Below are 21,082 nucleotides of genomic sequence, written 5' to 3' on the forward strand. Positions count from 1 at the left end.
TACATGACATTAGTTTTGGGTGATACCACACATTTAGGTATGGATCATGTCGATACCAAGTAGTTACAGGATCATACATTGGTCATATTCAAAGTCCTCATGTGTCCAAGGACATATTTACTGACTTTATAAACATAATATACGTTTTAATCAATATATCAATGTAATCATAGTAGTATCAACAGGATACTCTCTTGTACTTGGTATAATTACAGTGGATGTCAGGTGTAGATCCATACATGGCATATGTTTACATTCAGGAACGTTAGATTTAGTTAGCGGTGAGCTATTGTATCTTCCTATGGTGTGTAGTGAAGCATGTTTAGCTATTCCTCGTCCTACAGTGATAATGCTACTTTAAAAAAAAATATATTATTTGTAAATCACTGCGAATGGATGTTAGCTGCACCTCTTCCTGAAGGTGTTTCAGTGTTATAACTTCACCTTTATCTTGACTTTTTACACCAAAATGCGTCCATTCTCCCTTTTCTGTCTACACGCTGTGTCTGCTTGTAAGTACTCGGTGTGTGTGCGCTGCCCAACATGCGTTGCTCCTAAAACCAGCAATATTTACTGACTTTATAAACATAATATGAAATTTTAAAAAACAAAAAAAGATTTTGTGACGATAAAAATTATCGATGTAATCATAGTAGTCTCGACTAAATACGGTCTTGTACTTGGTATCATTACAGTGGATATTGTGAGCTATTGTATCCTCCTACGGTGTGTAGTGAAGCATGTTTAGCTTTTCCTCGTCCTCCAGTGGTAATGGTACTTGTAAGAATCTTACTTTGTCACCAGGATTAGTGATTTCGAAGTAGCTGAAACACTGCAGATGGACGTTAGCCAATAGCTAGCTTGCCATGTTTTGAAGCAGCTCTTCCTGAGGGTGTTTCAGTGTTGTAACTTCACCTTTATCTTGACTTTTTACGCCCAACATGCTCCTCTGCTCCTAAAAGCAGCAATGTCTGCTCATGGCGATGACATGCCGTCATGCCCGGTCCGAGGGGGCCACATTGGGTATTGGGATTTAAGCTGTGTAGCGAAGCCCAAAGGCGTGTGAGAAGTGAAAGAGGATGACAATTGACCAATCCAGTTTTCTTTTGTTCCATCAGAAGGAGGCGGCCCTCGCTGAGAACAAAGTGAAGAAAGCAGAGCAGCCATCAAGGTGAAAAAAGATGTGACATGTTCTTCCCGTCTTGGAGAAACTCCACCTTATTTGCACGCGTGTCAGAGAAGTTCCAGGACTCAAAAGATAGCGAGTACAGCTTTTCCACCTCAAACCACAAATGTTGCCCTCGGAGGCGCCGTGTCACGGTAATGCAGCTGCCACAACTCTCACCTCTTTTCGCCAGCGCCGCGTGATCCATGGTCTGGCCTCGTGGACCATGGCGGTCCTGGAACTTTGCTGACACACGTCCCTTGCGGCCTGTTGCTTAGCAACGTGTCACAGCGCCTTTCCCCCCCCCTCCTCGCAGGGACGACGGCGAGTCGCAAGAGCGCGAGCGGCTGGAGGCCGAGCGCAAGCTGCAGGAGCTGAAGCGGCAGAGAAACCACGCCGAGAGCGAGGAGATGGAGAAGATGAAGCAGAAGCAGCAGCAAGCCGAGGTCGAGCTGGAGGAGCTGAAGAGGAAGCGGGAGGAGAGGAGGAAGGTCCTGGAGGAGGATGAGCGGCGGAGGAAGCAAGACCTGGAAGACAAGAAGAGTCGAGAACAGGTGAGTGTCCTTGGAGACACTCTGACCTGCTGGACTCAAGGTGGACTCTTGCTCCACAGGAGGAGAGGAAGAGGATGAGGGAGGAGATCGAGAAGAGGAGGGCGGAGGCTGCGGAGAAGAAGAAGCAGCTGGAGCAGGAACCCGTCAAGCCCTCCTTCTCCATCAGCCCTAAAGGCTCGTCCAAGGTGACTCACAAAGTTTTCACACTACGCTCCAGTTGAGAAGCAGCAGCTGAGCTCACATGAGTGTACTACTTGGGCGCCGCCAGAAGAGGCGCTGTTGTCTCCGTCATGAAGTGGAACGACATCTTCATCATTAACTCTCACGATGACAGACAAGAGCACACAATCGTCTTCTTTTCATGCACTCTGATAACAGTCCATCTGACAACAATCTATTCGATAACACTCTGATAACAGTCTATTTGATAACAGTCTATTTGATAACACTCTTTCCATGCACTCTGATAACCATCTATTAGATAACACTCTTTTAATACACTCTGATAACAGCCTATTTGATAACACTTTTAATACACTCTGGTAACAGTCTATTTGATAAATTTCTTTTAATACACTCTGGTAACAGTCTATTTGATAACACTCTTTTAATACACTCTGATAACAGTCTATTTGATAAGTCTCTTTTCATACACTCTGATAACAGTCTATTTGATAACACTCTTTTCATACACTCTGATAACAGTCTATTTGATAACACTATTTTCATACACTCTGGTAACAGCCTATTTGATAACACTCTTTTCATGCACTCTGTTAACAGTTTATTTGATAACACTCTTTTAATACACTCTGGTACCAGTCCACTTACAATGGAGCCTCGACTCCGCCCACAAAGACTCCTAAATAACTTCCAAAAACAAGCCCACAAAACTCCATTCATGATGTGAAGTACAGTAACAGTCATATTGTTATTATAAATATTAACAAGTATTAGTCATATTGTTAATATAAATATTAACAAGTATTAGTTATATTATTATAAATATTAACAAGTATTAGTCATATTGTTATTAGAAATATTAACAAGTATTAGTCATATTGTTATATATATTAACAAGTATTACTGATATTATTATACATATTAACAAGTATTAGTCATACTGTTATTATAAATATTAACAAGTATTAGTCATATTGTTATAAATATTAACATATATTAGTGATATTGTTATTATAAATATCAACAATTATTAGTCATATTGTTATTATAAATATTAACAAGTATTACTGCTATTGTTGTTATAAATATTAACAAGTATTAGTGATATAGTTATTATAAATATTAACAAGTATTAATCATATTGTTATTATAAATATTGACAAGTATTAGTCCATCCATCCATTTCCTACCGCTTATTCCCTTTTGGGGTCGCAGGGGGTGCTGGCGCCTATCTCAGCTACAATCGGGTGGAAGGCGGGGTTCACCCTGGACAAGTCGCCACCTCATCGCACAAGTATTAGTCATATTGTTATTATAAATATTAACAAGTAATTGTGATATAGTTATTATAGATATTAACAAGTATTAGTCATATAGTCATTATAAATATTAACAAGTATTAGTCAAGTTGTTGTCATGAGTGCCAATATTTAGCATCGTCACAGAGAGCTAACTAGCTTGTTGCTGCTATAGTGACGTCATGAGCTGCTCTCTCGCCTGGGAGCTGGTGAAAGTTTATTCTGGATCATAACAAAAGGCCTCTCACCTGGATAGTAGAAGGATGAAGACATAATCTGACTAGTTGGTCAACTTCGGCATCCAGTTTAGAGAAAGACAGGAAAAGACGCATGGTTCCATCCTGTTTTTTTCTTTGCGAGGATCATGACTAATTCTTCATCTAAATAGGAATATATGAACATCCTAGCAGTCTGCATGCTAATGACAGCAGACACTGTACATTAAGTAATGTTTTATTATGTTTGTTGGCTCTTGTGAAGTCTGCAATGAATAATAATCTGTTTCGTAGTCGAAGGAAAAAGATAATTTAGTGATGCGTTTTTTTAAATTAATGTACCCCGTATGATTAGAATTATCAAAATATGTAAATATTACATGTTATTATGAATGTTACTACATGACATATATACTTACATCATGTATATATTACATGTTATTATGAATGTTACTACATGACATATATACTTACATCATGTATATATTACATGTTATTATGAATGTTACTACATGACATATATACTTACATCATGTATATATTACATGTTATTATGAATGTTACTACATGACATATATACTTACATCATGTATATATTACATGTTATTATGAATGTTACTACATGACATATATACTTACATCATGTATATATTATATGTTATTATGAATGTTACTACATGACATATATATACTTACATCATGTATATAAAACAGTAATGGTTGTGTTTGGATGATTTTTAAGCGCTTTAGAGGCTTAATCCTGCGACTCCCTTCGACTGCATTGTAAGTGGACATTTGCTCAGAACATGGGCATAGAAACAGGAGCTCAGAACATTCATGGGGGGTAAAAAAAACCTGACATTTTCCTAGCTATTTATCGTCCAATGAGCATACTGGTGAAGCCCCATCTCACTGGAGTTGTTTATGCGGCATGAAGTAGACACTTGTGATGTTTGTGTCCACTCAAGTGTTCCCAGGATCTTTATGTGCTTCAACTCAAAATTACCCGTAGCCTCGCCAAATTTCAAGTTTGAGGAATTTTCCATCCAATAGTGAGTATTTGTGGGGGCAGTGAGAGCCAATAGTGTGTGTTTGTGGGGGCAGTGAGAGCCAATAGTGTGTTTCTGGGGGCAGGGAGAGCCAATAGTGTGTGTGTTTGTGGGGGCAGTGAGAGCCAATAGTGTGTGTGTTTGTGGGGGCAGTGAGAGCCCATAGTGTGTGTTTGTGGGGGCAGGGAGAGCCAATAGTGTGTGTTTGTGGGGGCAGTGAGAGCCAATAGTGTGTGTTTGTGAGGGCGGTGAGAGCCAATAGTGTGTGTTTGTGGAGGCAGTGAGAGCCAATAGTGTGTGTTTGTGGAGGCAGTGAGAGCCAATAATGTGTGTTTGTGGGGGCAGCGAGAGCCAATAGTGTGTGTTTGTGGGGGCAGCGAGAGCTAATAGTGTGTGTTTGTGGGGGCAGTGAGAGCCAATAGTGTGTGTTTGAGGGGCAGTGAGAGCCAATAGTGTGTGTTTGTGGGGGCAGTGAGAGCCAATAGTGTGTGTTAGTGAGGGCAGTGAGAGACAATAGTGTGTGTTTGTGAGAGCAGTGAGAGCCAATAGTGTGTGTTTGTGGGGGCAGTGAGAGCCAATGTGTGTTTTTGGGGGCAGTGAGAGCGAATAATGTGTGTTTGTGGGGGCAGCGAGAGCCAATAGTGTGTGTTTGTGGGGGCAGCAAGAGCCAATAGTGTGTGTTTGTGGGGGCAGTGGGAGCCAATAGTGTGTTTTAGTGAGGGCAGTGAGAGACAATAGTGTGTGTTTGTGAGAGCAGTGAGAGACAATAGTGTGTGTTTGTGGGGGCAGTGAGAGGCAGGCATTATTAGCACAGTATTAGTATGAAAACAATCATTACAGTCAGTCCTGCGCTATTTGTGTCCATGTTTGGGAATCACACACACTATGCAGCATGTTTACATACTACACCTTACTTTAATATACATAACTATAACACAATATGCAGCCCTGTTTACATGTTACACCTTACTATAATATACATAATTTGTAACCACTGATGGCAAGCTACTTGGAAAATGTAGTAAGCTTAGCTACAAGTTACTCTCCATTAAATGTAACTAAGCTACAAGTTACTCTCCATTAAATGTAACTAAGCTACAAGTTACCCTCCATTAAATGTAACTAAGCTACAAGTTACTCTCCATTAGATGTAACTAAGCTACAAGTTACTCTCCACTAAATGTATCTAAGCTACAAGTTACCCTCCATTAAATGTAACTAAGGTACAAATTACTCTCATTACATGTAGCTAAGCTACAAGTTACTCTCCATTAAATGTAACTAAGATGTAAGTTACTCTCCATTAGATGTAAATAAACTGTGAAATGAATATTTTTAATAAATCCTGAAAGACCAGTGGTCGCGGTGCTGGAGTGAGATGTGTGATCTGGTGTTATTGTAGCCAATATCGGCACAATGTTGTGGAACAGACTACTCCCACTTTGGGAACGAGCAGCAGGACGACTCCACCTGAGTAGATTAGTCCTCCTCCAGGACTCTTGGACAACCTAACACTTGATTGTCTTCCTGCAGATCGGGGAGAAGGCGGAATTCTTGAGCAAATCGGCTCAGAAGAGGCAAGTCATTTTTTTAGCTAAGTATGATAAACTTTGTTATATTGACACCTTCCCAGTGAGGGTTGGACTCCGCCAAGGCTGCCCTTTGTCACCGACTCTGTTCACAACTTTTATGGACAGAATTTCTAGGCACAGTCAAGGCGTTGAGGGGATCCGGTTTGGTTGCTGCAGGATTAGGTCTCTGCTTTTTGCAGATGATGTGGTCCTGATGGCTTCATCTGGCCAGGATCTACAGCTCTCACTGGATCAGTTCGCAGCAGAGTGTGAAGTGACTGGGATGAGAATCAGCACCTCCAAGTCCGAGTCCATGGTTGTCGCCCGGAAAAGGGTGGAATGCCACCTCCGAGTTGGGGAAGAGACCTTGCCTCAAGTGGAGGAGTTCAAGTACCTGGGAGTCTTGTTCACGAGTGAGGGAAGAGTGGATGGTGAGATCGACAGGCGGATCGGTGCGGCGTCTTCAGTAATGCGGACGCTGTATCGATCTGTTGTGGTGAAGGAGCTGAGCCGGAAGGCAAAGCTCTCAATTTACCGGTCGATCTACGTTTCCATCCTCACCTATGGTCATGAGCTTTGGGTCATGACTGAAAGGACAAGATCACGGGTACAAGCGGCCCAAATGAGTTTCCTCCGCCGGGTGGCGGGTCTCTCCCTTAGAGATCGGGTGAGAAGCTCTGTCATCCGGGAGGAACTCAGAGTAAACTGCTCCTCCACATGGAGAGGAGCCAGATGAGGTGGTTCGGGCATCTGGTCAGATTGCCACCCAAACGCCTCCCTAGGGAGGTGTTTAGGGCACGTCCGACTGGCAGGAGGCCACGGGGAAGACCCAGGACACGTTGGGAAGACTTATGTCTCCCGGCTGGCCTGGGAAGGCCTTGGGATCCCCCTGGGAAGAGCTGGACCAAGTGGCTGGGGAGAGGGAAGTCTGGGCTTCCCTACTTAGGTTGCTGCCCCCGCGACCCCACCTTGGATAAGCGGAAGATGATGGATGGATGTTGATCTTTCATCATGTCTGCTTGTGTTCCAGCGTCAGATCCTCACACTCCCCAGTGGTCTCCAAGATCGGCGGCAGAATCGAACAATACGCATCCGCCATCCAGGTGAGACTGGGCCGCATTTTAGATTATTTTATTAATTTTTTTATCTATTGTGCTTAAAAAGCCCTTTAAAAAGAATTTAAAAAACCCCAACAATATTCCATTTACATATCGTGACCTGAATATTAACAAGTATTAGCAATATTGTTATTATAAGCGCTAACGCAGAGGAACTACTTTTAGCGGCGGAGTGATTACAGAGAGCTAACTAGCTTATGTTGCTATTTTGACATATTGAGCTGCTGCATGGCCTATTGGTTGGTGAAAGTTTGTGCTAGATGATAAATCATGTCTCTCACCTGGATAGTAGAAGGTGGTGCCCATAAGTCAAGGAGTTGGTAAACTTTGACATCCAATTTAGACCCGGGGACCGCTAGAAAGAAACATTTGTTTGCGCCCACCTTTTTTTTTTTTTTTTTAAACTGGAGGACACAAACAGCTCATCAGTTGGCATCCCAGTGAGAGCAGACATTATACAGTAAGCGACCTTTTTATTATGTTCTTAATTAGAATTTCTTGAGTGTGTTTCTTGAACGCACCACATTTATTTGCTACTTTTTACCAGCTTCTTTTAAAGTCCTGTCAGGGGTAAATTAGCGACTGAGCTTGTGCTACTTGCTTGATCTGCGTATTACTCAGCTTCTAAAACCTGCAATGCATCCTTCTTATGTTCATACTCAAAAATACCAGGTCCTGGATCATCGTTTGTGCCAAACTAAACTCTCATTAAGTCCGCCATAATAAAAGCGGTTGTTAATGAAATGTCTTTGAGATTAATAAATGCTTAAAATGACCAAAATGTCCTCAATATGACATGTTATTATGGATTCATACTTCAAGGGGGTATATCAGACTCCATTGGAGGTTTTAACAGGCGGAATAGACCCAAGTCCATTAGCTCCATTCTTAGCTGACTCTAACAAATGTTTGTTAACGTGCATTCAGAAAGAAAACCATGTGCATTACAAACACAATTTGAAAAAAAGAAAGTGCAGTTCCCCTTTAAAAAATATTTATCCAACATTTAAAGAGACTTGCAAGCACTTCTTCTGCTGCTTTGATACGACTTGACCACACTTTGTCTGCAGGTCAGATACTTTTCAATGTAGCAAGTGGAGGATCATTCATATATATACTTTATATTCATTTATCTATGAAAGAGAGGTCAGCAAATGAAATGTGTTTAATGATAACACAAGCATGTGTCTTTCATGAAGACAAGAATATAAGTTGCTGTGATGGTGATGACTTGCATTGATTGGAATCAGACAGTAGTGATAAGCTCCACCTTTTCAAAATGAGGAGAAAAAAAGTCCTCCTTTCTGTCCAATACCACATGAAAGTTTGTCCAGCTTCCATACTCCTTTTTATACACTTTACAAGAAATACATTTGCGGCAAACTTCCTAACTTGCTAGTTTTCTGAGACTCTTATTTTGATAGCGCTGGCAGGATGAAGCAGGGCTTTTATTGTGAAGACAGGAACTGTGCAGTCGTTCTTTAGAATAGAGTTTTATTGTCATTATTGGAGTGAACAGATTCAAAGAACAATGAAATTGGAGCAGATCCCCTAAGGTGCATATACAATTTGGTAATATAAATATGCACGGTTTGCGGTCTCATCCGCGGAGTCCGCGGATAAACCGCGGGTCGGGAGGGTGACAAGACGAAAAAATAGATTTTAAGTAGATTTGGGCAGGTGGCGGTTGAATCATGCGGAAAAAATTGATATACATAGCTAAGGGATCGGTAGCCTTTACCATTCAAAGAGCCATTTAGGACCCGTGTCACAGAGCGAAGAAGACAATAGGAGGCGCAAACATTCTCTAGAAGGACTTCCGGCAATCACCCAGTCAATAAATATTAGGGCGTGCTATGAAACCATTGGCTTTGTCACCTTCTACAACATGTACAATTTACTTGCAAGTCCAGCAACATGTGTGTGGTTTCCACTAACACACGCACACGACTGCAAGGCATACTGGGTGACACAGAGTACACTAATGGTTGTGATATAAACAAATTTAACACTCTTAGTAATATGCGCCACGCTGTGGAGCCACACCAAACAAGAATAACCAACACATTTCGGGAGAACATCCTCCTAGTAACACAACATAAACACAACACAACAAATACCCAGAATCCTTTGCATCCATGACAATTCCTGCCTATTTTGTACACCCCTAGTATAGACAAATGGTGATGGACTGCAACACCTTCCTCCATCCACGTGATGGACACCCCTGGTATAGACAAATGGTGATGGACTGACACACCTTCCTTCATCCACGTGATGGACACCCCTGGCATAGACAGATGGAGATGGACTGACACACCCTCCACCATCCACGTGATGGACACCCCTGGTATAGACAAATGGTGATGGACTGACACACCCTCCACCATCCACGTGATGGACACCCCTGGTATAGACAAAGGGTGATGGACTGACACACCCTCCACCATCCACGTGATGGACATCCCTAGTATAGACAAATGGTGATGGACTGACACACCCTCCATCCACGTGATAGACACCTCTGGTATAGACAAATGGTGATGGACTGACACACCCTCCACCATCCACGTGATGGACACCCCTGGTATAGATAAATGGTGATGGACTGACACACCCTCCACCATCCACGTAATGCACACCCCTGGTATAGAAAAGTGGTGATGGACTGACACACCTTCCACCATCCACATGATGGACACCTCTGGTATAGACAAATGGTGATGGACTGACACACCCTCCACCATCCACGTGATTGACACCCCTGGTATAGACAAATGGTGATGGACTGACACACCCTCCACCATCCACATAATGCACACCCCTGGTATAGACAAATGGTGATGGACTGACACACCCTCCACCATCCACGTGATGGACACCCCTGGTATAGACAAATGGTGATGGACTGACACACCCTCCACCATCCACATGATGGACACCCCTGATCTAGATCAACATGATAACTGTCTGAAAGAAAGGAATGTATGTGTTAAACATGCTTGTATTATCATTAAACACATTTAACTTGTTAACATCTCTTTCATAACTAAATGAATAAAAATGATGTATATGAATAATCCTCCACTTGGTCAACCGAAAAGTATCTGGCCTGCAGACAAAGTTTGGACACCCCCGGTCTAAATGATGCAAGTAATTACCTGTTATTAATCAAGATGAATCCATATTAAAAGGTGTGATGGATGTGATTTGAGATCCTTTGCCAGTGCTACTTTCTGCAAGTCCATCTTGTGTGTCCCACAGGGACACAAGGAGGTCAAATCCCCCCGCCCCCTCATGGCCGACATCCCCTCAGGGGGCACGCGCAACATCAAGAGCATGTGGGAGAGCGCCAACATCTCCCAGGTGTCTGCTGACAAGGTGAGCGCACCGCAAACAGCAGTCTGATTCCCCGCCAAATGTCCCTCCTCTTCTCCAGGACCCGCTGTCCGCTCAAAGAGGGCCGGTCAGTGGCGCCAGCACTAAGACCGCCAAGCCCGTGGAGGCCCAGAAGGCACCGGTTGCCATGCCGACAACAACAAAGTCTGCGGTACGTATGGGGCCCAAACAATCCCAACCTCTTATCCTCAGATATCCACTGTCACCCGGGTCCAGTACACACAGTAATACTGAGTACTACTACACAGTATTACTGTTTTACACAGTACTACTGTGTACTAGTACACAGGAATACTGTGTAGTAGTACACAGCAATACTGTGTAATAGTACACAGTATTACTGTGTACTACTACACAGTTGTCAAACTCAAGACCCGGGGGCCAAGTTGATCATTAAATGTGGCCCCCTAGGAATAATGTGCATGTATCATGTTACTAAATGTTTTCATTGTTTCCATTTTGACCAAAAAAATGTGTATGATACATGAAATTTCATATGTTTTAACTTTGAAATACAAACCCTGTTTCCATATGAGTTGGGAAATTGTGTTAGATGTAAATATAAATGGAATGCAATGATTTGCAAATCCTTTTCAACCCATATTCAGTTGAATATGCTACAAAGACAACATATTTGATGTTCAAACTCATAAACTTTATTTTTTTTTTGCAAATAATAATTAACTTAGAATTTCATGGCTGCAACACGTGCCAAAGTAGTTGGGAAAGGGCATGTTCACCACTGTGTTACATCACCTTTTCTCTTAACAACACTCAATAAACGTTTGGGAACTGAGGAAACTAATTGTTGAAGCTTTGAAAGTGGAATTATTTCCCATTCTTGTTTTATGTAGAGCTTCAGTCCTTCAACAGTCCGGGGTCTCCGCTGTCGTATTTTACGCTTCATATTGTGCCACACATTTTCCATGGGAGACAGGTCTGGACTGCAAGCGGCCCAGGAAAGTACCCACATTCTTTTTTTTTTACGAAGCCACGCTGTTGTAACACTTGTCTTGCTGAAATAAGCAGGGGCGTCCATGATAACGTTGCTTGGATGACAACATATGTTGCTCCAAAACTTGTATGGACCTTCCAGCATTAATGGTGCCTTCACAGATGTGTAAGTTACCCATGCCTTGGTTATTTTCCTCTTTGTTCCGGAGGACACCACGTCCTCTGTTTCCAAATATAATTTGAAATGTGGACTCGTCAGACCACAGAACACTTTTCCACCATGCATCAGTCCATCTTTTATGAGCTCGGGCCCAGCCAAGCCGGCGGCGTTTCAGGATATTGTTGATAAATGGGTTTGGCTTTGCATAGTAGAGTTTTAACTTGCACTTACAGATGTAGCGACCAACTGTAGTTACTGACAGTGGTTTTATGAAGTGTTCCTGAGCCCATGTGGTGATATCCTTTACACACTGATGTCAGTTTTTGATGCAGTACCGCCTGAGGGACCAAAGGTCTGTAATATCGCTTATGTGGATTGACTTCCCCAGATTCTCTGAACCTTTTGATGATTTTACGGACCGTTGATGGTGAAATCCCTAAATTCCTTGCAATAGCTCGTTGAGAAATGTTGTTCTAAAACTGTTTGACAATTTGCTTACAAAGTGGTGACCCTCACCCCATCCTTGTTTGTGAATTACTTAGCATTTCATGGAAGCTGCTTTTATACCATACTTGCCAAACTTGAGACCTCCGATTTCGGGAGGTGGGGGGCGTGGTCAGGGGTGGGGCGGAAGCGTGGTTTGGGCAGGGGGCATGGTTAAGAGGAGAGTATATTTACAGCCAATTCACCAACTCGAGTATTTCATATATATATATATATATATATATATATATATATATATATATATATATATATATATATATATATATATATATATATACATGCGGGCTTCAGAGGGGTTAGTGCGTCTGCCTCACAATACGAAGGTCCTGCAGTCCTGGGTTCAAATCCAGGCTCGGGATCTTTCTGTGTGGAGTTTGCATGTTCTCCCCGTGAATGCGTGGGTTCCCTCCGGGTACTCCGGCTTCCTCCCACTTCCAAAGACATGCACCTGGGGATAGGTTGATTGGCAACACTAAATTGGCCCTAGTGTGTGAATGTGAGTGTGAATGTTGTCTATCTGTGTTGGCCCTGCGATGAGGTGGCGACTTGTCCAGGGTGTACCCTGCCTTCCGCCCGATTGTAGCTGAGATAGGCGCCAGTGCCCCCCGCGACCCCGAAAGGGAATAAGCGGTAGAAAATGGATGGATGGATGGATATATACATGCACACATATATATATATATATATATATATACATACACACATACACATATATATATATATATATATATATATATACATACACATTCGACCGTGTCCCTCGGGAAGTCCTGTGGGGAGTGCTCAGAGAGTATGGGGTATCGGACTGTCTTATTGTGGCGGTCCGTTCCCTGTACGATCAGTGCCAGAGCTTGGTTCGCATTGCCGGCAGTAAGTCGAACACATTTCCAGTGAGGGTTGGACTCCGCCAAGGCTGTCCTTTGTCACCGATTCTGTTCATAACTTTTATGGACAGAATTTCTAGGCGCAGTCAAGGCGTTGAGGGGTTCCGGTTTGGTAACGGCAGGATTAGGTCTCTGCTTTTTGCAGATGATGTGGTCCTGATGGCTTCATCTGACCGGGATCTTCAGCTCTCGCTGGATCGGTTCGCAGCCGAGTGTGAAGCGACCGGAATGAGAATCAGCACCTCCAAATCCGAGTCCATGGTTCTCGCCCGGAAAAGGGTGGAGTGCCATCTCCGGGTTGGGGAGGAGACCCTGCCCCAAGTGGAGGAGTTCAAGTACCTAGGAGTCTTGTTCACGAGTGAGGGAAGAGTGGATCGTGAGATCGACAGGCGGATCGGTGCGGCGTCTTCAGTAATGCGGACGTTGTACCGATCCGTTGTGGTGAAGAAGGAGCTGAGCCAGAAGGCAAAGCTCTCAATTTACCGGTCGATCTACGTTCCCATCCTCACCTATGGTCATGAGCTTTGGGTCATGACCGAAAGGATAAGATCACGGGTACAAGCGGCCGAAATGAGTTTCCTCCGCCGTGTGGCGGGGCTCTCCCTTAGAGATAGGGTGAGAAGCTCTGCCATCCGGGAGGAACTCAAAGTAAAGCCGCTGCTCCTCCACATCGAGAGGAGCCAGATGAGGTGGTTCGGGCATCTGGTCAGGATGCCACCCGAACGCCTCCCTAGGGAGGTGTTTAGGGCACGTCCAACCGGTAGGAGGCCACGGGGAAGACCCAGGACACGTTGGGAAGACTATGTCTCCCGGCTGGCCCGGGAACGCCTCGGGATCCCCCGGGAAGAGCTAGACGAAGTGGCTGGGGAGAGGGAAGTCTGGGTTTCCCTGCTTAGGCTGTTGCCCCCGCGACCCGACCTCGGATAAGCGGAAGATGATGGATGGATGGATGGATATACATACATACATATATATATATGTATATATATATATATATGAAATACCTAACTTTCAGTGAATTCTAGTTGTATATATTTATTTTATTATATATATAAATAAAATAAATAGTTGAATTTCAGACGGCACTTATCAAATACACAGTAATAAAAACACGGTTGTTCTACTAACTGTACTGTGCTTGCTGGTTACTAAAAAAAAAAACAGCACTTACTTTTCACTATTTGAGTAACGTCACTTCCGAGTTTCCAGAAGATGGCGCCAGTATTTGCTTTGCCCTGCTGTCTCTCGCTGTCAGCTCTGTTAGTTTTTGTTTTGTTTGCGTCTATTTTCGTCCATGTCAGCACACTGCTTGTGTATGACCGCCAAACACTGTTGGATCTTTGCCCCTTTCCCACTGATATGATCAACTTTGACGTTGGTTTTTTAACGTCCCAGTCAGCTTTTTCACATGGCAGGATTCCTGCCTTCCTTTCCCGCCTCGTGGCTCCTCTCCCGGGCTGTGTGTCGGGCCACACCTGGAGTAGCTGCGCCCTTGGACGTGCTGGCCCCCGCCAAGTTCAGTCTTGTAAATGCAAGATCTTTGATGAACAAAACGTTTATCTCCGCGGTCGTCTGGTCGAAAAGGAGGAGGATTAGCAGTCCTTTTTAAAAATGACTTTGAAGGTTGAGGAATGATCAATAGTGACACACAACACTGTGATACAACACCATGATCAATAGTAACACACAACACTGTGATACAACACCATGATCAATAGTAACACACAACACTGTGATACAACACCATGATCAATAGTAACACACAACACTGTGATACAACACCGTGATCAATAGTAACACACAACACTGTGATACAACACCATGATCAATAGTAACACACACCACTGCGATACAACACCATGATCAATAGTAACACACAACACTGTGATACAACACCATGATCAATAGTAACACACAACAATGTGATACAACACCATGATCAATAGTATCACACAACACTGTGATACAACACCATGATCAATAGTAACAAACAACACTGTGATACAACACCATGATCAATAGTAACAAACAACACTGTGATACAACACCGTGATCAATAGTAACACACAACACTGTGATACAACACCGTGATCAATAGTAACACACAACACTGTGATACAACACCATGATCAATAGTAACACACAACACTGTGATACAACACCATGATCAATAGGAACACACAACACTGTGATACAACACCATGATCAATAGTAACACACAACACTGTGATACAACACCATGATCAATAGTAACACACAACACTGTGATACAACACCGTGATCAATAGTAACACACAACACTGTGATACAACACTGTGATCAATAGTAACACACAACACTGTGATCAATAGTAACACACAACACTGTGATACAACACCATGATCAATAGTAACACACAGCACTGATACAACATCATGATCAATAGTAACACACGACACTGTAATACAACACCATGATCAATAGTAACACACAACACTGTGATACAACACCATGATCAATAGTAACACACAACACTGTGATACAACACCATGATCAATAGTAACACACAACACTGATACAACACCATGATCAATAGTAACACACAACACTGATACAACACCATGATCAATAGTAACACACAACACTGTGATACAACACCATGATCAATAGTAACACACAACACTGTGATACAACACCATGATCAATAGTAACACACAACACTGTGATACAACACCAATCTGTACTGAGTGAAAACATGAAAAATCATATTATAGTATGTGTAAAGTATTATCTCATGTTGTGTTAGTACACAGCTAGCCAGACAGTGTATGTAGTGTAGTGTACGCTGATGTGCTGCATGTATCATGATCAATAGTATAGTCACTCACTTCAGTAAATTTGGTCCAGCAGGCCGGGGATGTTTCCAGTTGATTTGGGTAAGCACTCCATTAATTTGACACAGTTTGGCTCAAAAGTTTGAGATTTGCAGCGTGACCTTGTCACACTCTATCAGCTTCTGTCTGCTCCAACGTTTCAGCCTCTTCTTCTTGCTCACTTCTATAAGCAGCAGGTCTTCCTCCCTATATTCAGCTTCAAAAGGATAAGGTTGTGAATCCTCATTTGTCCAAAAATAGTTGTCTTTGTTTTCTGTTACCAAGTCTGCCATTTAAAGCAGTGTGGGTGGCACTGGGAGCAGGTGGGTAAAGTGTCTTGCCCAAGGACACAATGGCAGTGACTAAGATGGTGAAGGTGGGAATCGATCCTGCAGCCTTCAAGTTGCTGGCACGGCTGCTCTACCAAGCTAGCTATGACCGCCCCACCTTTTAATGATGATTTTGAATGACAAGCAACATTCCAAAAGAAAAGTGCACTTTCCTTTAAATAGTCCTGTTACTTACTGCTAGTTCCTACCCCGACCAACAGGGGGCGTCACAAATGCTGTGATGTGATTCTGCACCTCTATTTGAAACATAAACATGCTCTTTGACTCTTCTTCTTCTTCTTCTTCTTCTTTTTGTACCCACTAAAAGGAAGTGAATAAACAAAGGGACGTTGGCAACAAGCGTAACATGTGGGAAACCAAGAAGAGCTCCACACCTGCCAAGGTAACACACACACACACACACAAAATCAGACACACACAGAAGACACACACACAAACGTAAACAAGCACACACAGACACACACGTAGACAAGCACACACACAGACACACATAGACACACGCACACAGACACGCACACACAGACACGCACACACAGACAGAGACAAGCACACACAGAAAACACACACACACGTAGACAGACACACACACGTAGACAAGCACACCCACGCACACACACACACATGTAGACAAGCACACCCACGCACACACACACACACAGAGACACATGCACAGACACACACACACATGCACACTGACACACACGCACACACAGACACACACAGACACACACAAAAACAGACACACAAACACACACACGCACAGGACTATTTCCAAGCATAAGTATGACACACATCTTCTTGTGTGTTTGTGTTGTGTCTGAAGGTGTCAGTTGGACTGAAGAGCAAGTTTGGCAACTGAAAGTAAGTTGCAGATGATTTTATGGAAGAAATGAAAAAAAAAGTCAAACACAGCTCTTGTTTCGTTCAATAAAAAGTGTGTTGCACAACAAAGCAGGCATGGAAGTAATGATGGACCTGACTTGTGTGATGACTTTGTGCAACCTGGTCGTAACACAGTGACTTTATTCTATTATTTATGTTTTTATACACACAACAGGTGCTGTTTAGTACTCTTTTTTTACTTGACTAGTTACACATGTGCGCTGCCACCACATAATTTCTTACTTGACTAGTTACACATGTGCGCTGCCACCACATAATTTCTTACTTGACTAGTTACACATGTGCGCTGCCACCACATCATTTCTTACTTGACTAGTTACACATGTGCGCTGCCACCACATAATTTCTTACTTGACTAGTTACACATGTGCGCTGCCACCACATCATTTCTTACTTGACTAGTTACACGTGCGCTGCCACCACATCATTACTTACTTGACCAGTTACACATGTGCTCTGCCACCACATAATTTCTTACATGACTAGTTACACATGTGCGCTGCCACCACATAATTTCTTACTTGACTAGTTACACGTGTGCGCTGCCACCACATCATTTCTTACTTGACTAGTTACACGTGTGCGCTGCCACCACATCATTTCTTACTTGACTAGTTAAACGTGTGCGCTGCCACCACATAATTTCTTACTTGACTAGTTACACATGTGCGCTGCCACCACATAATTTCTTACTTGACTAGTTACACGTGCGCTGCCACCACATCATTTCTTACTTGACTAGTTACACGTGCGCTGCCACCACATCATTACTTACTTGACCAGTTACACATGTGCGCTGCCACCACATAATTTCTTACATGACTAGTTACACATGTGCGCTGCCACCACATAATTTCTTACTTGACTAGTTACACGTGTGCGCTGCCACCACATCATTTCTTACTTGACAGGTTACACGTGTGCGCTGCCACCACATCATTTCTTACTTGACTAGTTACACGTGTGCGCTGCCACCACATAATTTCTTACTTGACTAGTTACACGTGTGCGCTGCCACCACATAATTTCTTACTTGACTAGTTACACGTGTGCGCTGCCACCACATCATTTCTTACTTGACTAGTTACACATGTGCGCTGCCACCACATCATTTCTTACTTGACCGGTTACACATGTGCGCTGCCACCACATAATTTCTTACTTGACTAGTTACACATGTGCGCTGCCACCACATAATTTCTTACTTGACTAGTTACACATGTGCGCTGCCACCACATAATTTCTTACTTGACTAGTTACACATGTGCGCTGCCACCACATAATTTCTTACTTGACTAGTTACACATGTGCGCTGCCACCACATAATTTCTTACTTGACTAGTTACACATGTGCGCTGCCACCTAATAATTTCTTACTTGACTAGTTACACATGTGCGCTGCCACCACATCATTTCTTACTTGACTAGTTACACGTGCGCTGCCACCACATAATTTCTTACTTGACCAGTTACACATGTGCGCTGCCACCACATCATTTCTTACTTGACTAGTTACATGTGCGATGCCACCACATAATTTCTTACTTGACTAGTTACATGTGTGCGCTGCCACCACATAATTTCTTACTTGACTAGTTACACGTGTGCGCTGCCACCACATCATTTCTTACTTGACTAGTTACACATGTGCGCTGCCGCCACATAATTTCTTACTTGACTAGTTACACGTGCGCTGCCACCACATAATTTCTTACCTGACTAGTTACACATGTGCGCTGCCACCACATAATTTCTTACTTGACTAGTTACACATGTGCGCTGCCACCACATCATTTCTTACTTGACTAGTTACACATGTGCGCTGCCACCACATCATTTCTTACTTGACTAGTTACACGTGCGCTGCCACCACATAATTTCATACTTGACTAGTTACACATGCGCTGCCAACACATCATTTCTTACTTGACTAGTTACACATGTGTGCTCCCACCACATCATTTCTTACTTGACTAGTTACACATGTGCGCTGCCACCACATAATTTCTTACTTGACCAGTTACACGTACGCTGCCACCACATAATTTCTTACTTGACTAGTTACACATGTGCGCTGCCACCACATCATTTCTTACTTGACTAGTTACACATGTGCGCTGCCACCACATCATTTCTTACCTGACTAGTTACACATGTGCGCTGCCACCACATAATTTCTTACTTGACTAGTTACATGTGCGATGCCACCACATAATTTCTTACTTGACTAGTTACACATGTGCGCTGCCACCACATAATTTCTTACTTGACTAGTTACATGTGCGATGCCACCACATAATTTCTTACTTGACTAGTTACACGTGCGCTGCCACCACATTATTTCTTACTTGACTAGTTACACATGTGCGCTGCCACCACATCATTTCTTACCTGACTAGTTACACATGTGCGCTGCCACCACATCATTTCTTACTTGACTAGTTACATGTGCGATGCCACCACATAATTTCTTACTTGACTAGTTACACGTGCGCTGCCACCACATAATTTCTTACTTGACTAGTTACACGTGCGCTGCCAACACATCATTTCTTACTTGACTAGTTACACATGTGCGCTGCCACCACATCATTTCTTACTTGACTAGTTACACATGTGCGCTCCCACCACATCATTTCTTACTTGACTAGTTACACATGTGCGCTGCCACCACATAATTTCTTACTTGACTAGTTACACGTGCGCTGCCACCACATAATTTCTTACTTGACTAGTTACACATGTGCTGCCAACACTTCATTTCTTACTTGAATAGTTACACATGTGCGCTCCCACCACATCATTTCTTACTTGACTAGTTACACATATGCGCTGGCACCACATCATTTCTTACTTGACTAGTTAGACATGTGCGCTGCCACCACATCATTTCTTACTTGACTAGTTAGACATGTGCGCTGCCACCACATAATTTCTTACTTGACTAGTTACACATGTGCGCTGCCACCACATAATTTCTTACTTGACTAGTTACACGTGCGCTGCCACCACATAATTTCTTACTTGACTAGTTACACATGTGCGCTGCCACCACATAATTTCTTACTTGACTAGTTACATGTGCGATGCCACCACATAATTTCTTACTTGACTAGTTACACGTGCGCTGCCACCACATCATTTCTTACTTGACTAGTTACACGTGCGCTGCCCACACATAATTTCTTACTTGACTAGTTACACATGTGCGCTGCCACCACATAATTTCTTACTTGACTAGTTACATGTGCGATGCCACCACATAATTTCTTACTTGACTAGTTACACGTGCGCTGCCACCACATAATTTCTTACTTGACTAGTTACATGTGCGATGCCACCACATAATTTCTTACTTGACTAGTTACACGTGCGCTGCCACCACATAATTTCTTACTTGACTAGTTACACATGCGCTGCCAACACATCATTTCTTACTTGACTAGTTACACATGTGCGCTGCCACCACATCATTTCTTACTTGACTAGTTACACATGTGCGCTCCCACCACATTATTTCTTACTTGACTAGTTACACGTGCGCTGCCACCACACAATTTCTTACTTGACTAGTTACACATGTGCGCTGCCACCACACAATTTCTTACTTGACTAGTTACACGTGCGCTGCCACCACATAATTTCTTACTTGACTAGTTACACATGTGCTGCCAACACTTCATTTCTTACTTGACTAGTTACACATGTGCGCTCCCACCACATCATTTCTTACTTGACTAGTTACACATGTGCGCTGCCAACACATAATTTCTTACTTGACTAGTTACACGTGCGCTGCCACCACATCATTTCTTACTTGACTAGTTACACGTGCGCTGCCACCACATCATTTCTTACTTGACTAGTTACACGTGTGCGCTGCCACCACATCATTTCTTACTTGACTAGTTACACGTGTGCGC

The 21,082-nt window shown here is 43.1% G+C and overlaps 1 protein-coding gene across 3 annotated transcripts in view; it reads left to right on the forward strand.

The window, feature by feature from the left end:
- LOC133563091 (caldesmon-like) overlaps positions 1–21,082 on the forward strand; it is a 79,304-nt gene that overhangs the window by 30,053 nt on the left and 28,169 nt on the right. For all 3 annotated transcript variants that reach the window (XM_061917023.1, XM_061917022.1, XM_061917024.1), the window contains 9 exons: positions 1,119–1,171; positions 1,482–1,719; positions 1,779–1,904; positions 5,998–6,041; positions 7,066–7,138; positions 10,418–10,534; positions 10,593–10,703; positions 16,564–16,638; positions 17,080–17,117. In XM_061917023.1, coding sequence (XP_061773007.1) covers positions 1,119–1,171; positions 1,482–1,719; positions 1,779–1,904; positions 5,998–6,041; positions 7,066–7,138; positions 10,418–10,534; positions 10,593–10,703; positions 16,564–16,638; positions 17,080–17,115 — 873 coding nt within the window. In that variant the 3' untranslated portion in view covers positions 17,116–17,117. The remainder of the gene's footprint in view (positions 1–1,118; positions 1,172–1,481; positions 1,720–1,778; positions 1,905–5,997; positions 6,042–7,065; positions 7,139–10,417; positions 10,535–10,592; positions 10,704–16,563; positions 16,639–17,079; positions 17,118–21,082) is intronic.

Source organism: Nerophis ophidion, linkage group LG12, assembly GCF_033978795.1.
Source record: "Nerophis ophidion isolate RoL-2023_Sa linkage group LG12, RoL_Noph_v1.0, whole genome shotgun sequence".
Classification (NCBI taxonomy): Eukaryota; Metazoa; Chordata; class Actinopteri; order Syngnathiformes; family Syngnathidae; genus Nerophis; species Nerophis ophidion.